General features: G+C 41.0%; 1 protein-coding gene across 1 annotated transcript in view; it reads left to right on the top strand.

Annotated features, from left to right (window-relative positions):
• Nucleotides 1-20,918, top strand: part of LOC131669937 (amyloid beta A4 precursor protein-binding family B member 1-interacting protein) — a 55,358-nt gene that overhangs the window by 11,452 nt on the left and 22,988 nt on the right. Inside the window, exon 2 of the mRNA XM_058945163.1 lies at nt 11,640-11,736. Within this exon, the coding sequence (XP_058801146.1) occupies nt 11,640-11,736 (97 nt within the window). The remainder of the gene's footprint in view (nt 1-11,639; nt 11,737-20,918) is intronic.

Genomic DNA, 20,918 nt, shown 5'->3' with positions numbered 1-20,918 from the left:
CTATTTTAAGTAATAAAAACCTACAATAAATTTTTCAGTCGAAAGATAGTTAGTAGCGTAAGTCATAAATGTACCCTATGTTGTTGTCGTAGTCCGTGCATGCTTCATGAGCTTTTAAATTACCAAAAATAATTTACACGTAAGTGACACATACACTCTCACGCCTATAGGAAACCAGAACTAATGTATACAGGTACCAAGTGTATCTCTGCAGCGTTTCACGTGGACATAGTTATTTAGTTTAATACAATAACATACTGAAAAATTAAGAAACATTGGTGAGTAATGTGTGAAAATGTTCGAAAGCCTATAAAAAATGATAGAACCTCGAATGACGACTAAAAACTTATGGATTGTAGCGTGAAGTAACTAATAAATATAGTAAAAGAATTTAAAGACACAGGGTACTTGGCTTCATAAAAAATAGAAGGCGACCCATGTTATCACACTCTCTCATAGACAGTTCACCCCAAAGAGCATGAATTTCTGGACGTAAAACGGAAACTCAAACGATACTTGCATCAACGTTGACCGTCTATTAATCGTAGATAAATCGGGCGCCTATCTGTTATTCAATGACCAGACTCAATCGTTTGCCTGTCGATCTAACTTATGACACTGAGTTTTGTTATCAGCTTGATCGAATTAGTTCAAGACTGTACCTTGAAAATATTCAGCTCCTAGTGATTCAACATTTACTGACCGTGAGCCGTGTATCGGGCTACTAGAAAGCCAGTGACCACAATGTTCTGGAGAGCACTGTTGGCTGTCTAGAATGGCGGTTAGGCCAGATTTAGAGGTCTCTCGGCAGAACAACGAACTCGCTGGCTCACTGCACGGCTGCATAGCTGTGCGAGTGTGAATGCTCGTCTCGGTGGTGGCTAGTACAAAGCCGCGTCACCACTAGCTGCTTGTCTTGTCGGTTTTTGTTCTCGGTGCATTTGCTTGCCCACTTGGCACTCCATGCCGATCGGCCGTTCAGCTTGCGCCGATTGAAATGAGCGAACGTCGGTCAAATTATCGAAGGGAGTACGTTCAAACGTTAGCTGGTCGTTGACACTAGCGCGGGCGGGCTTGATTGCGGTTTTGTACCTTTAAGTTCTCGTGCGTTCGAGCGCTCATGCGGGGAGAACGCAGGGACCTATTTAGAGCTTATCAGTTCGACTGCTGCTGCGGCTTTTAGGCCGCCTTTTCTCTTGCCTTATCAACTGTTTCGCCCGACGACTCCTCCGCAACTCGCTTGTATTTCATCGGCATTCCTGGGAATGCGCTAAATGTCTTCAGTAGAGCATTCGGAAAAATGAGTTTGGCGCGCTCGAAATTTCCCCGGGGCCGACATACGCTTTATGCTTCAGTCGGGCACAGCCGGAGTGGCAGTGTTCTTTGAATCTGAACGGGTGCGATGCACTACATGTAAATATAGCTCTGGCAGTGATCCTGAGTGGAAGCCGGTGGTGATTGGCGCGACAGAGAAGAGGGTACGTGGTCGAGAAAGAATCTCTTGGATCGCTGCTGTCATTTTCGTAAAGGCCGAGGCTGAGGAGCCTCCGGCCAGAAATAGAGCCCTCGTTTCCGCGCACGTCGAGTGGTTAACGCAATTGCATTATCGTTCCGTTCGCGACCAGTCTCCAAACAATTTGGCCGTGTCTGATGACCGCGCATACGAAATAAAAGCTTCGCGTAGCCCCCTTCAACAGAGTTAAATATAGTGCGTAGTCGTTCACCCAGATTTGGAAGTCGCGTTGTAGAACACGAGCATTGACAAGATAAGAAATAACGACTAGACACCGAATACCGGAATCTCGCTCATTCTGTCCGTTCTTAATACGAGTATGTACTCGAATCCTTCTACTGAGGCCATTGACGGTCCTTAGCTATTTGCTCATTCTCATTCGGATAGTTGCACTTTAATAATCTTTAATGCCCGAGCTCAAATTTCTTTCTTCTTTTTTACTAGTCTATTTATATCTTGCGTTAGTTCCACGTGAGTACTGGCAAATTCTTGGTCAGGTATCTAACAATGATATATCTCGAGTATATTTAAAAAGAACGCGTACAGTAACGATCATTCGTTTATTGCCAAAACTGCAGCAATATGAGCTGCAGCCGATTATGAGATACGCCAAACGCTCAATCAATCACTTTTTCTGCGAAAGTTTTTGATCTTTCCCGTTTTGCTGATCCGATCCTTCTTCAAGCACCTTATCCTTCCCGCCAGTTGAGAGCCCTATATGCTATGGCTTCACTGCTCATCGCTGCAATTGTTAGCCGTAACGTGTCAATGAAACACAACGGTCGACAATCGTATGCGTCTTACGTGCATAAGCTGAAGGGAGGCCATCCGTTCGCTGCTCATATTTCAACTCGTTGAAAAATATTTGAGGTATGGTAATTGAATTCAAATCGGCTCGTCACCTCTTAAAACGTACAGAGTACTCAAGGAGCTTTGAGAATCAAGATTGAACTAGTCTACGGGTGTGCAACAAAATTGGTTCTGATCATTGTCATGATCGCGGAGCTTTATTTATCGAGAAAGGCAAAAACACAGCTTACAATGCGGGATAATGGAATAGACAACCCAGTTAATACGTGGCATGAAATTTAGTGCTGCACACATTGAAACCTGAACTAAGTACAAGTTACAGCAATAATATCGAGATCAAGACCGTTATTATCTTTTGTACTGTACTGTAGAACCTTCTTGCTATTGATCTTCGTTAATTTTTCCATCACTGTATAGACCACGCTTTGCTCAGTATTGAAGCTCGAACCCTCGCTTTTACAATTTTTATAATCGATTTCATAAGACCTTTCAATGTGATCCTTCATAAGTAATAGTGCAGGTTTAATATTCATTGCATTACTATTAGCACTTCGATGCTTTTTATCTCTCAGTTTTTGTTTTATCACGACTGATAGATACGTAGGCGCAGTATAATATATTTCTCGGTGTTCGCATAGTCGTTATCTACTGCGTAAGAAGCTTCGTTCACGAAATTTTTAACGCCTTCAATAAGCTCGTGCTGACACTTTCGAGTGATTTAGCATCGAGGATACGCTCGTGAAAGAGATCAATGGGCGCGAGAAGCAAAGAATGCAATTCACTAGATGGGATACTTACAATGAAATGTCATCTGCCGAAGTGGGCTGTCTATCGAAGTTTCATCTAGGCTAAGCTGGTGGCGCACGGGAGATTCATTTGGATGCTCTCCGACCGACGCGATGTGAGATATCTCTCCAACTTTCTCTAGCACAAATATTTTATTTAGCTATTCGCAAACATAAATTGTTGCATTGCCGATCGATTTTTGAGTTTCGACCAGCTAAACGCCCGCCCGGGCCCATTTCCACGATTCACCACGTCTCATTTTCGTGATTGTTGTATACGTTTTTTCAAGCTAGTGGTACTTCATTTTTTGGGAAAGTGTATGCTTATCAAACCACCCGTGACCCAACCTGCCGCTGACTCCCATTCTCCCTTTAATGCAGTGCAACTCTTTGGAACCGTGGCTGTAGCGAGCATTGATATCTTATGTTTTGACGTGAAATCGAAGGTCGTAGGCATGGCCAATCTGTTTCTACGTGATATGGCTTGATTCGTTTTGAAACATCAATTTCACGTACAGTCAATCCTAAGCAAACTTCGAGAATAATAAAAATGGCATGCGAGTATGCTGCAGCTGGCTAAAGCTTGCTTTCAAACCAATTTTTTTGCTACCAAGAGTTGGTCTTGAAAGGTACACGAGAAAGCAATTAATGCATCGTGAAAAGTTGATGAAGCGTTAATTAACGTATGAACGTTGCAAAACTTTTCTGCTCGCAGAAGTGGGATCGATTGCAAATTGACCGACAGACCATTCAGCCGGCGTATCTAATACTATAGTATTATTTAGGGCGCATCGTGCGCTCTCTGTTTAATTTTTTTCTGTTATTTATTACATTATTTGAGCCTATTACATGCCAATTTGAAGATTTTAATGGGCGCGAATAAGTCATGTTCTTGCATCTTTTTTTTCACAAAAACTAATGAACTTATAACTTATATACTTCAAGATATATCGGAAAAATTATGCAAAAAATTAATTCAACCTAAGATCGATAAAGTTAATTATACTATCATACAACACTCAACTTACTTATATTCAATAGTAGTGATTATGGCTCCAATCTCATATTAGTATGCGTAATATGTTTAACATCGTGTACTTTTTGTTGCCACTATGCAAACACCCGTGAATATTCTTCTAGGTTTAATATTCTGATAATTGGTTTCTATTATTTGCATGCCTTTTAATTTATAATCTACAAAAGATATATATGTATTTTCTATTTTATTCGATTCATTTTCTTTTTCTTTCTATCAAATTTTAACACGACGATATTGATTTCAGTATCAGAAATGGTTATAAAATTAACGCGTCGTACTGATATTTTCAAAACATAACGTATTATATTCTGAAACAGATTTATTAATGGCATATTTCCATTCTTGCAGTTCCCATCAACAATGTTAATTATTTATAAGTTAAATTTACTATTGAAATATAAATCTTACACTCCTACATATATAATAATAATATTTCAAAGTATGGGAAAGTTCAAAAAAGTTTGCGCTTTTTTGTAGCATCAATCAATCATAACGGTGGATGTCGGTGACTCATCATTTTCTTAAAAGATAGGGATGAAAAATATATACTACTATTAGGAGGACTACGAGGACTAGAACTAGGAATAAAAAAAATAAAAAATGAAAATAAGGAAAGGATAAGGATAGGATAGAACCGTTAGCGGTATCTAATAATTTAATTTTGTTTATTTTTTAATATATTTTTTAATGATATCAAGCTTTTCGTAGGATCCCTACTAAAAATTCTTACATCAGTTCTAATGTAAAAAACATCACTAGATCCCGTAGGATGTTTTCGCCTCCTATTTCTTATGCTTGAACCTGTTCTCATGCAAGATCCAACGTAAGAAATATATAAAAATGACTCGTATTCTATTCTCATGAAAGATCTGGTCAGATCATATGTAAGAAACCAAACTTTTATAAAAATTTATAATAAATAATAGTGTTCATGTTACAACCTTTTTTTTACAAATTTGAAAATCAAATTATTGATTATTAATAGAAAATATTTAGAACAATTTCAACCTATATTATTTGTACAAAACAATTTATTCGTTGTTAGTGTCATAAAATGAGTGTAAAAAACATTAATACTGTTATAACCACTACTACAATAATACAATACTAATAATTAATTAGTAATAATAATTAATTAATAATAATAATGATAAATTATGATATATTACTAAAATCTCAACTCGAAACCACACTTACATGCTCCTTTGCCACCATATAACAGTGTATCACGCGACTATATTTCAGCCAATTAGATGACGAATAAAATGTTTTAACATGGCATCCATCACTTTTTCATACGGGGATAAAATTGATAAACAATGAATTACATTATGATTATAAATGATGAATAAAAGATTACATTTTTATGTTTTATTTCCTTGCTAAAAAACAAATGAAATTAGATCTAACATAAAAAATCAACTAAAATCAATTTAAATTCTCGCGCTTTTTTCATTTGGGCCAATTAGGTTATGAATAAAATGCTTTAATATGGCTTCCATCACTTTTTTATAAGAGCATATATATTCGGCTAGCGCTACCAATTACGCGCATAGTTTTATTCCACCCTGCTACATTTGATTATCTACGCGTTTGTAAAGTGTATACGTATGGGTAGGTACATATTCGATTTAAAGTATATGCGTTTGAATTTCATGTAAATAAAATATAACTTTCTTAAATCTCATTCTCTGACTTCACACACCTGACTTGTCTTGTTCATTAGTTTTGATATAATCAAATTAAAGAGTGAATATTTTTTATGCCGTATTAGCGTGCTACACATACCTTCGATTTTTTTAGCAAAGCTAGCGAAAGCTAGCAAAAAGCGACAAAAGAATGCGTTCTGCACTGGTTTTAATCAGAGGTCTACATTATAATTCAGTGATTTTTTCAATTTCTTCATTGGCAGATATTTGTCGCGGCTCAAACTTATCGGCAAGTGGGATGCGACAACATGATTTTTCTATGCAACGAAAAGGCGTCTAAGGAATACTTTTGGCTGTCAACGAATATGTATTTTATGCAAAGCAAATTTCATAAATTTTCAGTGGCAGAAATTTATTGGCTCAAACATCCCAGCAGAAATGAATAACGATCACGCCGCGATGCGACCAATCAATACTTCGGACTGAAATTGTTTTTTATCAACTTTTCATAATGTATTATTTTCTCATGCCCTTTATGTAGCTTTTGGACTACAAGTTGTATGACTCGGTGTCGATAGTTGGGCAGTCTCCTAGCGACCATATTCTTGATAGCATTGACTTGTGTATTGTAAGTAGAATACGTAAACTACAGACGCCTAAGACAAAAATGTGCAATGAGAAGAAACACAAACAAATCTTATTAGTCCAGTCAACGTAACTCTTAAATCATTCATTTTTTTGTGTCAGAAAAATGATTTACGTAAAAATAAGTTTAATGAGCCCAAAGAAAAGAATTAAGCACATGAATATTTGTATTTTATTTGTTCTATTATGTAAAATTTATATTATTTTAATGATAATATAAGGTCCTGTATAATTAAATGATAAGCAATTATTCATCGATAAAAATAATTTATTGGATCAAAAAGTCAAAATGAACATTATATCTCCTTAGTGAGCATGCGATCGTCACGCCAGCCGCATGCGTTAAGCGGTCAAGCCTACTGTTACTGTTAAAAAGTGTTACTTGTAAATTGCATTAACTCAGCTTCCGAGTGGTTAATCTAATGTTGCATACGATGAATAAGTAGAGGAAACATTAAAGAACAAATTGATTTTTTAATTTTTGAAAAATATTCGATAGATCCAAACTTATTGGCACTCAAAGTTTAAGAAAAAACGTGAAATTTCGAACTTTAAAAATTCATAACTTTGTAAATATGCATTCTACAAAAAAACTACTAAGGATCTGTTCCTCTTAACATGCGCTATATTTTCTAAAAATAAATTGTCCCATTGAAAAAACCGATTTTTTTTTATTTGTTTAAACAATTGTGTTTTAAACAAAACGCATCCACTTCTCGTAAAATTAACCGGTACCATTGGATTCAGCGGATGAAAATAGATAAGATTGCATGGTTTTTATCTTTTGCTCTTTTAATTCATACAGGACCATACACAGCTCCTCGACTATAGCCCAACCGAAAAAGAGTGAGAAAGAAAACGAAAGAGAAAGATCTAAATAGGCGCGAGTTGCGCAGTAGCATAAAGGCTGGCTGCTTCCCGAAGGGAATCACATAGTCTAGAAACGCGTAATTGTGGAAATTCGTTTTAACTTACATTCTACTTGATAAAATTCTTTGTACGATAGATGTTTTCGAAGGAGAATTTCTATAGCTTTAACTTTTATTTGAAACTCGTTTTTGAAATTCAAAAATGCGAAAAACTGAAAATTTGATCGTCGTTCGCAGTTTTCACCAATCGACAAATCGTATTCCTGGCCCAAAAATATATTTAAAAGTGTTATTGGCAGGCGTGTACTCAATTTTTCGATTTAAGAGCTACGTTGACTGGACTATTGTAACTTTATTATTGTAATTTTACTAATTATCTCAAAACTGCATCACTCGAGCGGCAGAAAATGTTGTCGCAGGTAATGGATGGTAACATAAACTTTGCATTCTGCTAATGAGAACATGACGAGTAATACATGGAAGCGAGAGAAAAAATGGGTGACTTTCGGAATCGGTGCCTTGCCGTAGAAATGGCTCACGCCACCGCCGCTTGTGGTGGCTACTTCTTGCCTAGACTCGTGATTCGCTACCGAGTCTTATTAAAACGATAAAACCTCTCTCCTTGCCAGCGATTCGCAGTCGCATTTAGTATTTGTACGGACTGCACGAGCGTTTATTCTTCGGTAACCGCGGGAATACGATCAGCAGCGACTGCCTTTGCTCGATACAAGATCTGCGAGCTCACGTATGCAAGTACACAAGTTGTACTGAGTTGCGTTTCACGGTCGCAGCAGGCTAACTTTCGCAAACTGAGCTCGATACTTCGTCAAGGAAATCGTTGTCCAATTAGTGCTTGTAAGCGCGCGATCGTGTTTCAGCTGATGAGCGTTTCAGATAGCCAGGCGGAATGTACCAATAACCAATCGCGCGGATGATTTGTCGACGCTTCGTAAATGTCGCGATGAAAGTAAATATTGACTATGAAATAGCACCACGAGTTGATAGCCCGGAGGATATCTACGTAGGCGAGCGAATTCGAGTTTGCAAGCGCTTGAGAAAGCGCAATTACGAGAGGCTATCACTTGCGTATACAGCAGCCCGAGCTTATCTGTCACGTTCATTCTTGCTCCGAGTGCAGTCGAGATTACAGATGCGACAAACGGCGCGCTGCATGTCTCAAAAGCGCAGACTGCAGCAGACGAGGCGCTCGGCCAATGAACTCAGCCTCCGTTTCATGATATCTTCCGCCAGAAGATCGAGCTGATTTCTAGCGCGTGGCGGAGAGGCTGGCGCAGCACTCAGATCGATCGCAAGCGACGACAGCGGTCCGACGAGTCAAAAGCCAATGCAGGCAAACGTGCCGACTTGTGGCTCTCGCCCCCGCGACCCCCGCGACGCGATCGCACACGAGCGTCCGCTGGCCAATCCGCGACTGGACTAGGCTACAAAACAGCAGCAGATTTAGAAGCACCAAGTTGCATTTTGCGCGCGTGACGACATCTACGTATACGCGCAAAGGGCGTTGTCGCACTCGGAGTGGCTGCAGCGAAATCGAGAGCTCAGCCACTCCGCCTGTCTCTAGCTTGGCGCCGGTTCACGCGCCGCGTCGTCGTGCGGCGTGCGGCGCGAGAGCAGCGCGCGTGCCGCCGCCGCTAGCCGGCTGACCCGGGCGTGCTCAGTGCTGCCGCCGAGTCGAGGCACGACGAGCGGCGCGAGCACTGCTCGCGTCAATGGCCGCGCATGCGCCCGCTCGGCGGCCGAGTTGCGTACTACCGGCTACGTATAGTGCCGGATAGTGCAGCCAGAGCCAGTAGCCAGTCTACACTCCGCTCGAGTCTAAAGGGAAGCTCGAGAGTGAGCGAGCGAGCGGCGACGGCGGCAGCCTGCACTGCGAGGAGGGAGGACCGCCGCGCGCCGATGCCCTCGCGAGGGAAGCAGCCAGGCAGCCAGTGCTCGCTCGGCTGGCCATCTCCCTGCATGCGCGCGCTTCCTCCGCTGAGCGTCGTATTGCGAGCGCCTCGCGCACACACGTCGGCCGGACGAGCATGCCCACTCGATCTCTGGGCACTTCGAGGGAGCAGTTGCTCGCGGTGCGCTCTCCGTCGAGTTGCAATCGGACTTCCGCGCAGTGTGCCGTGTGCCGTGTGCCGTGGTGATGCGAGCGAAAGGCCCCACAAGAGAGCGCGTGCAGATGAGCACTGAGACTGCTAGGTGAACGCGCGAGCGTCGGAGACGTACGACGGCCAGCGACTGCTGTGGCGAGAGCGCAGCGCACATCTGCCGCGTGAGTCAGCAGGGTATCCGCTGAGAGGAGCTGCAGAGGCGCGCGCAGCCGATGGGGAGCTGCGAGCGTTGCCGCGGCTCGCGATGCGTCTGCGTCGGGTCCGAGTTGAGCGGACGCCGACAGCAGCTGCCTTCGGATAAGTGATCGAGCAGCTCGTTCGCGATCGGAGCACATCTCGGAGGACGACTGCGACGATGGAGCGGCTTTTCCGCTGGAAGAGCCACAAAGCCGTCATGGACGATGTGAGTAGCTGGCAATGGGCATTTTATCCAAGCGTAGCAGCCGGCGGGGGGCCAGTCTGCCACGTGCCTCTTGCTTCCCTCTGCGATTCTATGCGATTCAACGATTCAAAGAGGCGGACGCGTATGTGACGGAGCACAGAGAGCGAGTCCCACCTACGAGCGGGATTCAGACCCTTTTTCTTTTTGCCTGCTCTCCCACTAGCCCAAGCATCGAATCCTTTCGAGGCTCTCGTTGGTCGCTCAGCACTGGCATATAGTCGCGTCGGCTGAAGAGATGGTTAGAACAGTTTCATTACGCGTATCAAATGACCTGCTGACTACGAGAACGACGCCTTTTACCATTGCTTAAACCTGCCGAGATAGGTAAATGTAAGCACGGCTTTGCCAACCGCGAGTCAAGCGAATAAGGAAGAGTAAATGACGCTTCCAGCTAACTCAAAAATCTTTCTGGCTCGTCTGCGCGCGATTTTATATACGAAATTCGTATCTATGGGGAAAAGCTCAAACAGTCAAGTGTATGGCAAGTGGCGTCAATGCAAAGCCTGCCGGCTACGCATTGTTCACGAGTCGTCGACAGATCCAACTGCTTTCGCGCACACATGCCGCGCTCTTTGTATCCTTTGTTTTCTCTGTCTCCTCCGCGTGCATTCTCTCGCGCTTCGCTGCGTCTCCGAGTACCTTCGCGTTCGTTCTGCGTTCGATCGCTGCTGAGCTGTCAAGGCGTTGCTGCGCCGAGTGATTCGAACAACGACGTGATCACTATCCACAGCCAACAAACAGAAGGCTCGAAGCGACTGCTAACCCAGACAAGTCTTTTTCCCCGATAGTTCGCTCGCTTCGCCCTTGTTTAGTTCTCGTCCAAGCTCGACTGGCCGCACCCGACTTTCTGGTCTAATTATAGAAGCGCGCGCGGGCAGAAGGAGGGCAAGTTGAGCGAGGCGTTGTTGCCCAGCGCGACTGAAAGCAGTAGCGCCAGAGCAGAGCTGCAACTTCATTAGAAGGCAAGTAGTGGAGCGGCTGGCGACGCGGCCAGTTGCTCCATCAAAAATGTGCAGGCCACGACTCGAGCGAGGACATGACTTCGAGTTTAGAGCGCGACTGAGAAACTGCCAGTATCCGCCCCGTCGCGTGCCGCTCCAATCCGATTGTTGTGCCTCTCTCGCGTCTGTAGCCGGCGCGGTGCCGCGTGCGTCGTTGCACTCGCACGTGCCGTGCGCACTTGCTCGAGCTGTCGCTTACCGGCCTCGGCAGCTGCTGCTGCTGCTGGGGTCAACGCGTAACGACTCGGACGAGCGTCGTGCACCTTGGAAATTACATCCGCGTGCGCTTCGCTGCGGTGCGAGAGCAGCGCGCGATCAACTTGTAGCCGGCGCTCGCCATTGTGCCTTGCATCACGCTCTGAAGACGGTGAGGCTTGCATTGCTGAGGCGTTAGGCGCTATCATCGCAACCGAGCACCGCGCTGCTGTCCTACTTGTCTTTTTACTTTGGCCTTATGTCAATCTTATGAGGTTTTATTGATAAGCTAGTAAATTAATACGACACAAGTTATTGTGTGTCCTCTTTTTTGAAGACAAAGTTACAAGGAGGTACGCCGAAAGAACTTGCGTCTTGACTCGCCCACTAGTGACTGACATATATTAGTTCACGCACGCAAGATTGTGCTGTAATCGTGATATCCGAAGGCGCATCTTTATTATTAAAAATCATTGTCTGTAGCATTTTCTAACTGCGTTTCAATACAATCCCTTCCGAATTATCATATTTCGTACTCATAGATGAACGTTGTGCTATTCGTTTGCAGAGCCTGAACAATGTGAACTCGGCGACGCTGAGGCCATACAACCCGGACTCCACGCCGAGGATCGATAGCTATAGAATCTCTATGGCTAATCTCGAGGGTAAGTGTAGACATTCACTTTAGAAACTACGTGTCGGAGCCGTATAACGGATCTGCAGCATAATGACCTTGCCTTTTCTTAGCCGTCAATTTTCTGAGTCTCGGAGCGCACCACTGCGCGTATGCACATTCGTATTCGCATACGCATTTGCAGCGACAAATGGGAAACGTTCTGCAAGCCAAGAAAGCCTCGATATATCTTGCTGCGTGCGTGTCTCCGTTTGTCGCTGCATGCTGGCCGACTTTCCGCGCGACGTGTCTATCGTATACTCCCGTTAACGACGCTTCTATCTCCCTTTCGGTTTCGTTACTTTCCTTTTTTCGTCTTGTGCATTGTTCGTGCACGGCTACGTCGTTACATATGGCGAAGCGCGATTGAATAATGTACGACACGCGGACGCAGTGATTTTTCGACCGAGAGCATGCATGTAGAGCGACAACAATGGACCGTTCGAAAAGTCCAAGCTCGGGCTGTCATCGAATCGAAGCAGGCAGGCTGCAAAAAGCGCGAGAGAGAGAGAGAGAGAGAGACAGAGACAGAGAAATGGCCTCGGCTCTCGCTCTGCTCGGCAAAACGCGCTCCGTGCTTATGGTGTACTCGATCTGTGCGTGCTGGCACATCCGACGCCACAATACATCTATGCTGACGAGCACACAACGCATCGTAATATTAACTGCAACTAGCTTAACTAGCTGCACAATTATTGCAACAGACATTGTCACTACGGGAGAACTGTAAGTTTCGACTCCAACGTACATGCCCGTGGACGGATCGCACGGCTGTACGAGCTCGAGAGCAACGACTTGCGATGCCAAATGCGCCAGCGACGCTCTGGGGCGCACTTGGCGGTCATCGCGAGGCAGCTTCTTGTAGTTGCTCCGCGCGCGACGTCGTGACGCCTGTGCACAGTCGATTGGTAGCACTTAGCGTGGCAGCGTGGCGACAATCTTGGGCTGCCAGCGCGTCTGGTACGCCAACAGTTCGTGCGCACTTGGGGCTTTCAATTTGCGCATCGTCAAGCAGCCCGTCGAAGCTACGAGGTTGTTGCGTAATATAAGACCTAATGCCTAAGCCATCGAGTAAAACATAGTCTTGCGTGAGGCTCGAACGCCTCGGTAGCCGCAGACCTGCTGACAACGAAGTAGTCTGCGATCGGAGGCTCGACGTGACAGCAAACTGCTGCGGATGCAAGCACGTGTCATGCTTTGCAATTGCGTTCATCGTTGTCCGTTTGAGGGAGAAGCTAACGATGTTGAAGCGCTAATTGAAAGCGCCATAAGCGCCATGCAAAGTACGCCAAGTCCCGGCTAACAAGGAAACCCCCCACCCCAATCTTACCTCACCGATTTCAATAATCTTTCAATATGTTATAGTTCATGAAGAAATAAGTCATGCGTGTTTTTTTATCGGCGAAAAAATACCTATGTCTTATTTTTTCATGAATTATAACATATTGAAAGATTATTGAAATCGGCAAGGTCGGGTTGGGGTTTCCTTGTAAGTTTCCCATTTCGGTTAACCTATCGGCCTTCAGAATGCTCGTGAGATTAGTCTGGACGATTTTTATGAAATTCATTTTTTATAAGAGCTGCGCCTGTAACACAACGGCCTAACCTCGGCGAATTGTGCTTGGATGCAATGAGTGCGCGTCGTGTCGACACCCACTATGATCGCGAGCAAAGAAAGGCAGAACGATAAGAAAACAAAGATCTGTAAAAAAACTGCGCGGTGAAAAAAGTTCTCTGTTAGTGTGGGCGAGTGTGTCACTACGAGAGATGACGCTGCTCCGTTGAAAAGAGAAGCTTGCTCTTGCCCGAGCCACAGCTCACGGGCCTGGATTCTTCGCTTGTCATAAAAAAAAGCGTATCGCGCTCGTTATACGAGCACGGGAAAGTTATAGTTAGACGGATTTCAAGCGGCGCAGTCCCGAAGCTCGCGATCGGCATTCGACCCAACTATCGCGAGAACAATTATGCCATAGAAGAGTGCGGTCTTTGATTGACAACTTGCTCGGGCAATGTTAGTCGAGAAGCGAGGCTGCGTCGGAGAGTTGGTCACGCGGCGGGGCGCTCCCGAGGCAAGAAGGGGCTGCCCGCGCTGTCAGCCCCTCATCGGCCAGCAAACTCAGCGTAGAGTCTAGAATGCGCGGATGATCGAACGAAGTAGTTAGACCGCGATTGACATTGCTATCGATTCGGATATTTGCCGATTCGGAGCTATCTTGGTTGCCGAATCCGATCCGGACGATCATGCCAGTCGGACCCGTTACGCAGACCAACTCGAGCTGCACTTGCACGCCTGCGAACGGCTTGCTCGCGCTTATCGACGGGACTCATCGACCGGTGTTTTCATCTCAATGGCATTAGGCAGCAATTCATAATTCTAGAAACATTCCGCGCTCGTGCGATCAGTGCAACCGTAGAATACTGTATTTATCCCGAGAAAAGAGCTATTGCGCGGCTCACTGCTGCTGAAGTCTGACTTGCAACAGCGATCCGTTGACATTCGCGATTGAGCTAACGAGCCGGCGCGGCGGGTACAACGTCCATTCCGACGTCGAGTTATCTCGCATTCCACCATTATACTACAGCCTCGTTGCCGCTCTCGTCTGGCTGCTGTCTGCCGCGGCAAAGAAAATTTTATTTCAATTGCACTGCACTCGGTAAGCGCTACGCCAAGCGACTTGTCCTCTTGGTACATTAATAAATTATTATCAATGTTCCGAATTGCTCAGGCTTTTTACCTTGCTCCAACTAGCGCCCGCCTTTTATGCCGTTCCTTTTTCTCGAAAAACAAAGCCCGTTAACAAAGACAAACGTGTACCAATGCTTTTTACAATAGTTTCGCTTTTCTCCTTTAAAGACCGATGTAGGATGCCCTGGCCGGCGTCTGTCGAACCACGCCGGCCAGCCAATCCAACTCTCTATCCACGTGTCGTAATATACATTAGTATATTACGACATTTGTCATTTGATCGTTAAAGAATATTGTATTCTACGTATTTGTTAGTCCTCTTGAATCTCATTGTGTGTCTCAAATGACGCCATCAATGATATGTACTAAATGATCCGTGAAATATGTGTACGAACAGTAAAAACAAATGTGCTTTTAACGAATAAATAACGTCTGACTATTTGATTTTCTGAAAATTGGGCTGTTGACATTTAATGCATTACACTTATATTATTTGTATAAAGAATCTTGAATGAAATAACAGCTGTGCCATTTCAAGATAGATCGTGTAATGAGTGAATCGAATATTTTGTCCACTGCGCACAAGTGCACGTTTACGTAAGTGGATTGTATTTTCATTGTTAGTCGCAACAGGCTCGCATTTTGCTACACCTTGCTCAGTCTAGAAATCAACCGCTCTACATTTGCGTCGTTGTGCACGCGGTGCGAAACACTTTCTGACCTACTAGTCCAATCTACAGACGTAAAAATTGAGCATATAAAGGAAAAATAAAAGAGAAAAAAAATTTTTAACGAATTTCAATGGCAGAGTCGTCACTGATTACAATTCCGATGTTGCACTTGCTACCATGCTTTAGCTAAATTGTTGACGTCTTGAAAGATTATTTTTCCGGTTTTTTGCTCGTGTCTTTTTTCTTTAATTTTTCGAAAAACTTGCACTTTTTCGTAGCTTGATAGAAAATCCATACAACATATTGTTATGGGTCGAATAATATTGATTTCATATCGGAGATATATACAAATTTCATTTTCGTCGTTCAAATGCATGTAAATTGTAGTAAATATGGACCGATCTTACCTCAAATTTAGTAGAATAATCTTCAATTTATGCGAATCATTCATGCTCCATCTTGAATCTATAATTCAAATAGTTTATGAGTTATAGTAATATTAATTATATCCCTGAATATCTAAATTAATTAATTTTTAGATGACAAATATGAAAAAAAAAATTTGCTGATTTTTTATGACACATAATGTCCATAATTAACAATATTGAGACTGACATTACATAAATAAACAATTTTATTGCTCAGGCTCAATTTACAAGTTATGTGATCAAGTTCAGTCACCTTATGAGTAGATGGCGTTGCGTTGCGTTTTAACTCATGAGTAATAAAAATAACACAAGTCGACACTTCTCAGACCTAGAGACCCGACCAGGTATTTCTGAAGGGATTTGGTATGCTGAATCCAAATCCGAACTTAGAATTGTTCCATTACACTCATTTTTCGAGATATCTTAACGTAAAAGCGTCTAAAGCACGATTTTTTGCTGTTTTCTAACCCCTGTAACTTCATGAAAAAACTATTTTTGCAAATTTGATGACGACATCTTAAAAAGCAAATTCTTGCCCTTCAAAACGCAATCGTAATTTTTTTCAATTTCATTTTTTCCGACAGAGTTATAACACATTAAAGTATGATCAATGGGCATTTTCGTAAATGTCGATTAAGCAGAGAAAAGTTTCGCTGAAAAATAATTTTCGTTGAAAAATAAAATAATATCCCAAATATCTCAATCAAAGAACTTTGTACCCTGCTAGGCAATAACCTCGGCTTGCAATATTAGGCCAATCAATAATGCGAAAAAGAGGCTATTTTTGACAAAAAATCCAGAATGGATGGGGCTGCTTTTTTTTTTTTTTGAGTACGACATTACAAGTTATAATATATAATTTGAAAGTAAAAAAAATGGGTGCTCAATGGAACCAGGAAGATGTAAAGTTGATGAAATGATGTATTTTTTCGTTCTGTAAGCGTAGGAATGCATTTTAGAGAAAAAAGTTCAACATGAAAGTTGTCGATAACGAAAAAACCTATAGTTTGAACTATCACACAATTAATTTCGTTCATTGGTCTTTGCATAAAGAGCGAAAAAGCAACAAAAATGGATGAGCTTGAAGTTTCGAACGTTCGAGTTGAACGAAAATATCAAAAATAAAAATATAAATATATAATATAAATTATCGCTTCTAGAGAACGCTATACTTGTGTAGATGATGCAAATAATTTGATATATCGATTACACCCCTCACAACTACCCTTACAGTTGTCCATACATACCATGCTACACGTACTTATAAAATTACTAGTCGTACTTTTCTATTAGACAAAAATAAAGTACTAAGAGGGACTGTTTCATAAAGTATATAAATATTGAAATGTCCGAATAAAGTTTAAGCGATCGCCCGCCCTTAGTTTCACCCCCATGTCCTTATATACAGAAGCAATGCGTGAAATTTACAAGTTATTTTATTCTCATTTGTTATTAGACAAAAATTTTTAACTCAAAGCGGTATAAATATTGAGTACATCCATATAAAGATGTGCGAAAAAAGTTTAAGCGATCGCCCGCCCTTAGTTTCACCCCCATGGCCTTATTTACAATGGAAATTCCTGGAATTTACAAGTTATTTTATTCCGGTTTGTTCTTAGACAAATATTTTTAATTGAAAGCGATATCAATATTAAGTACATCAATATATAGATGTCCGAAAAAAGTTTAAGCGATCGCCCGCCCTTAGTTTCACCCACATGTCCTTATATACAGAAGCAATGCGTGAAATTTACAAGTTATTTTATTCTCATTTGTTATTAGACAAAAATTTTTAACTCAAAGCGGTATAAATGTTGAGTACATCCATATATAGATGTGCGAAAAAAGTTTAAGCGATCGCCCGCCCTTAGTTTCACCCCCACGGACATATATACAAAGGCAGTGCGTGATATTTACAAGTTATTTTGAGATTGCTTGTTATTAGACAAAAATGTTTAACTCAAAGTGGTATGAATATTAATTACATTCATATATAGATGTCTGAAAAAAGTTTAAGCGATCGCCCGCCCTTAGTTTCACCCCCACGGACTTATATACAGAAGCAATACGTGAAATTTACAAGTTATTTTATTCCGGTTTGTTATTAGACAACAATTATTAACTAAAAGTGGTATATATATAAAAAATATCGATATATAGATGTGCGAAATTTAGATGAGACTGAAGTGCGTTTATGTATCGTGCTAAAATGAGATTTGTTGAAAAATAAAAAAAAATATACCAAAAAATAATTGTTTTTCTATTTTTTTCTAAGGACTTCCTGACCCACCCACCTAATATAACAAGCGCAAAATTAAATATTAAGAGATTTGTTTGACGTCTACTATAATAAGAGATCTGTCCCAAAAGAATCAGACTTACCTCGGTGTAAAATTCAACATGTGTTGAATTAAAAATGATTATAGGGAATGAAATTGCATGAAATTGTCTCTTACGATTGCAAAAAAATGGGAAGCTCTTGAGGGATAGCTTCTCGCATTTCTGCTTCTTAATATTGGTCAGAGTGATAATAAAAATTTTTTCATTATGAAGTTTGGAGGGATATGTTATTTTGTCCACATGGATTAATATTTAGAGGCAGAAAATTCAGAAGCTATCCCTTTGCATTCATTGTCATCTTTGACTATAGTCCTGACAATAATGACAGTGCAAGAGGAGCCTGTTGCTTAAAAAAAATTACGTCAACTCAACTTTTTAAACGCTAAAAATGCTTCAGGCTCTTTCATTACGTACAGGACTTTTGTCAAAGATGACAACCAATGCAAAGGGATAGCTTTTCAATTTTCCTGCTTCCCAATATTGGTCAGGATAATAATAAAAATTTTTTCAGTATTCAGTTTTGAGAAATATGTTGTTATGTCCACTTAGATCAATATTTAGAAGGATAAAATTGAGAAATTATTCCTTTGCATTGATTTTCACCTCTGACTAATGTCCTGTGAATAATGAAGCAGCTACAAGTTTTGTTTGCTTTTAAAAAGTTGAGTGGACGTAACTTTTTTGAAGCGTCAGGCCCATCTTGCACTCTGACTATACTGTCAGGACTATTGTCAGAGATTACATTCAATGCAGAGGAATAGCTTCTCCTATTTTCTGCTTCTTAATATTGGTCAGAGTGATAATAAAAATTTTTTCATTATGAAGTTTGGAGGGATATGTTATTTTGTCCACATGGATTAATATTTAGAGGCAGAAAATTCAGAAGCTATCCCTTTGCATTGATTGTCATCTTTGACTAAAGTCCTGACAATAATGAGAGTGCAAGAGGAGCCTGTTGCTTAAAAAAAATTACGTCAACTCAACTTTTTAAAAGCTAAAAATGTTTCAGGCTCTTTCATTACGTACAGGACTTTTGTCAAAGATGACAACCAATGCAAAAGGATAGTTTCTCAAACTTCTGTCTAAATATTAATCTAAGTGGACATAACAACATTTCTGAAAACTGGTATTAACAAAAAATTGACTTTACATTGAGTGCATGAAAATTACTTGAAAATTACCCATTTATTTGATCTGAAATTCCAAACTCTTACAAAAGTAATTCTTTCTTTTGCAATAAATATATGCCTACAACTTCCTTTGATATTTTAATTATCGATTTACACCGTAGATTTTGTCGTGTAGAATAAAAAAGACTATAAATCTGAGTTCAATGAAAGGTTGAAAATTATTGCATTAGGTCAATGAAAATTGCTCTTTTAACTTATTAAGTTTAATTTTGACTAAAGATTCCAGGTTTCATCTAATATATACATTTCAATCAATAACGTGAGCCGATGACTGCATAAAGTCAAGATCAATTGAAGACACATTTATTTTAAAATAAAAGAATTACTTGTATAAGATTTTACGTTTTCATTGCAATCGTAAAACAATTTCTTGCAATTTTATTCCCTATCATTTTTAATTCAACAAAAAATTTCAATAATAAAAAAGTTATAACCGAGCAAATTTAGTAGAACTAATGGGTTTATCGACCTTTCAATATCACTAACTTGTGAAATATGCTTTTTTTAAAAAAGTCATTGGAGACATTTTCGCATTAAAATGAGTCATATATAGAATATATACTATATTAAAAATAAGAAAAATACCTTTCGACTTAATGAGTGAGGGCCAGATAATTGAAGATTTACTTCGTTTATATTATTTATATTATCTGCAATAATTGCAGCGACACGAAGTACAGTTTGCTTATTCATTTTTCCAAATAATGTAATATTCTACACTTGTAAAATAATCTAATTAAAATAATAAATGATATTTAAAAATTAACTAAATATTTCTTCTAAATCACGTATTTCTTCAAAAAATCACAATATAATGACACTGTGACAAAACTGGATATTCGATGTTAGCTGTTCAAAGTCAACTACTCGACTAATCCTTGTGAGAGAAGTGCCGTTAGATGAAAGAGCGATAAGCGTCATTTGTTTTGGATGTTTGCGATAAGGAATTCAATTCGTGAAAATCAACAGGTATATTTAATGTGAAGAATGAAGGGAAGAAGGAAATGAGAAGAACAAAGACCGAACGACACGCGCTTTTTTGTTTCTACAAGTCATTTGAAAACGAATCGTCAAACGGGTAGGATGTAAAAATTACAAAATACATAGCTTCAATCGACGAAAGTTTGTTATGAAATTTGAAATATTATATTAACCAATATCACATTTTTTTAATGCGTGGGAGCTGCAGTTGAGGACCCAGACAATAGGGAATCTCCTTAAGACGCGCCAACACGCGAGAGAGAGAGAGAGAGCGAAAGAGCGAGAGAGAGAGCGAGAGAGCGAGAGAGAGAGCGAGAGAGCGAGAGAGAGAGCGAGAGAGAGAGCGAGAGAGCGAGAGAACGAGAGAGAGAAAGAGAGAGAAATAGAAATGACGATCGCAACACCGCCAACACATGATATGGCATAGTTCGCACTCTCTCGATTTTCATTTCTTTCCAAACTCTGACAACAGACGCACGGACGGAAAAATAAAAATGGGCCAGAAGCATTCAAAAGACGAGGTAATTATAAGATTTCTTTATTTTAATAAATATTAAATAATAAAATTATATAATATGATAATTATATGTATTTGCAGGAAAACGAGCCCAAAAAGGACGATGGACAAAAAGCTGATACACAGCAGCCGCCACCACGAGGTGAACAACCGCCGCAGCAGCTCTTTGCGCAAGCTCAACAGCCGCCGCAGTATCCACCGATACATTTTACGCAGGAGAATGGGCAACTTGTTAGAGGAGCACGGTGGAATCCAAATAGAAAGTGAGTTGATTGTTATTAAAGAAAAACAGTGCGTGTATAAATGAAATAAGTAGGAAAGAAAAAAAGTGAACGAAAGGGAAACATTATTTATTTTTTTA

The sequence above is a fragment of the Phymastichus coffea genome, unplaced genomic scaffold (assembly GCF_024137745.1).
Source record: "Phymastichus coffea isolate CEN01 unplaced genomic scaffold, Cenicafe_Pcof_1.1 PCOF00008, whole genome shotgun sequence".
NCBI lineage: Eukaryota > Metazoa > Arthropoda > Insecta > Hymenoptera > Eulophidae > Phymastichus > Phymastichus coffea.
Note: the sequence above shows the minus strand (reverse complement) of the source record. Positions and strands in the feature narration are given on the sequence as shown.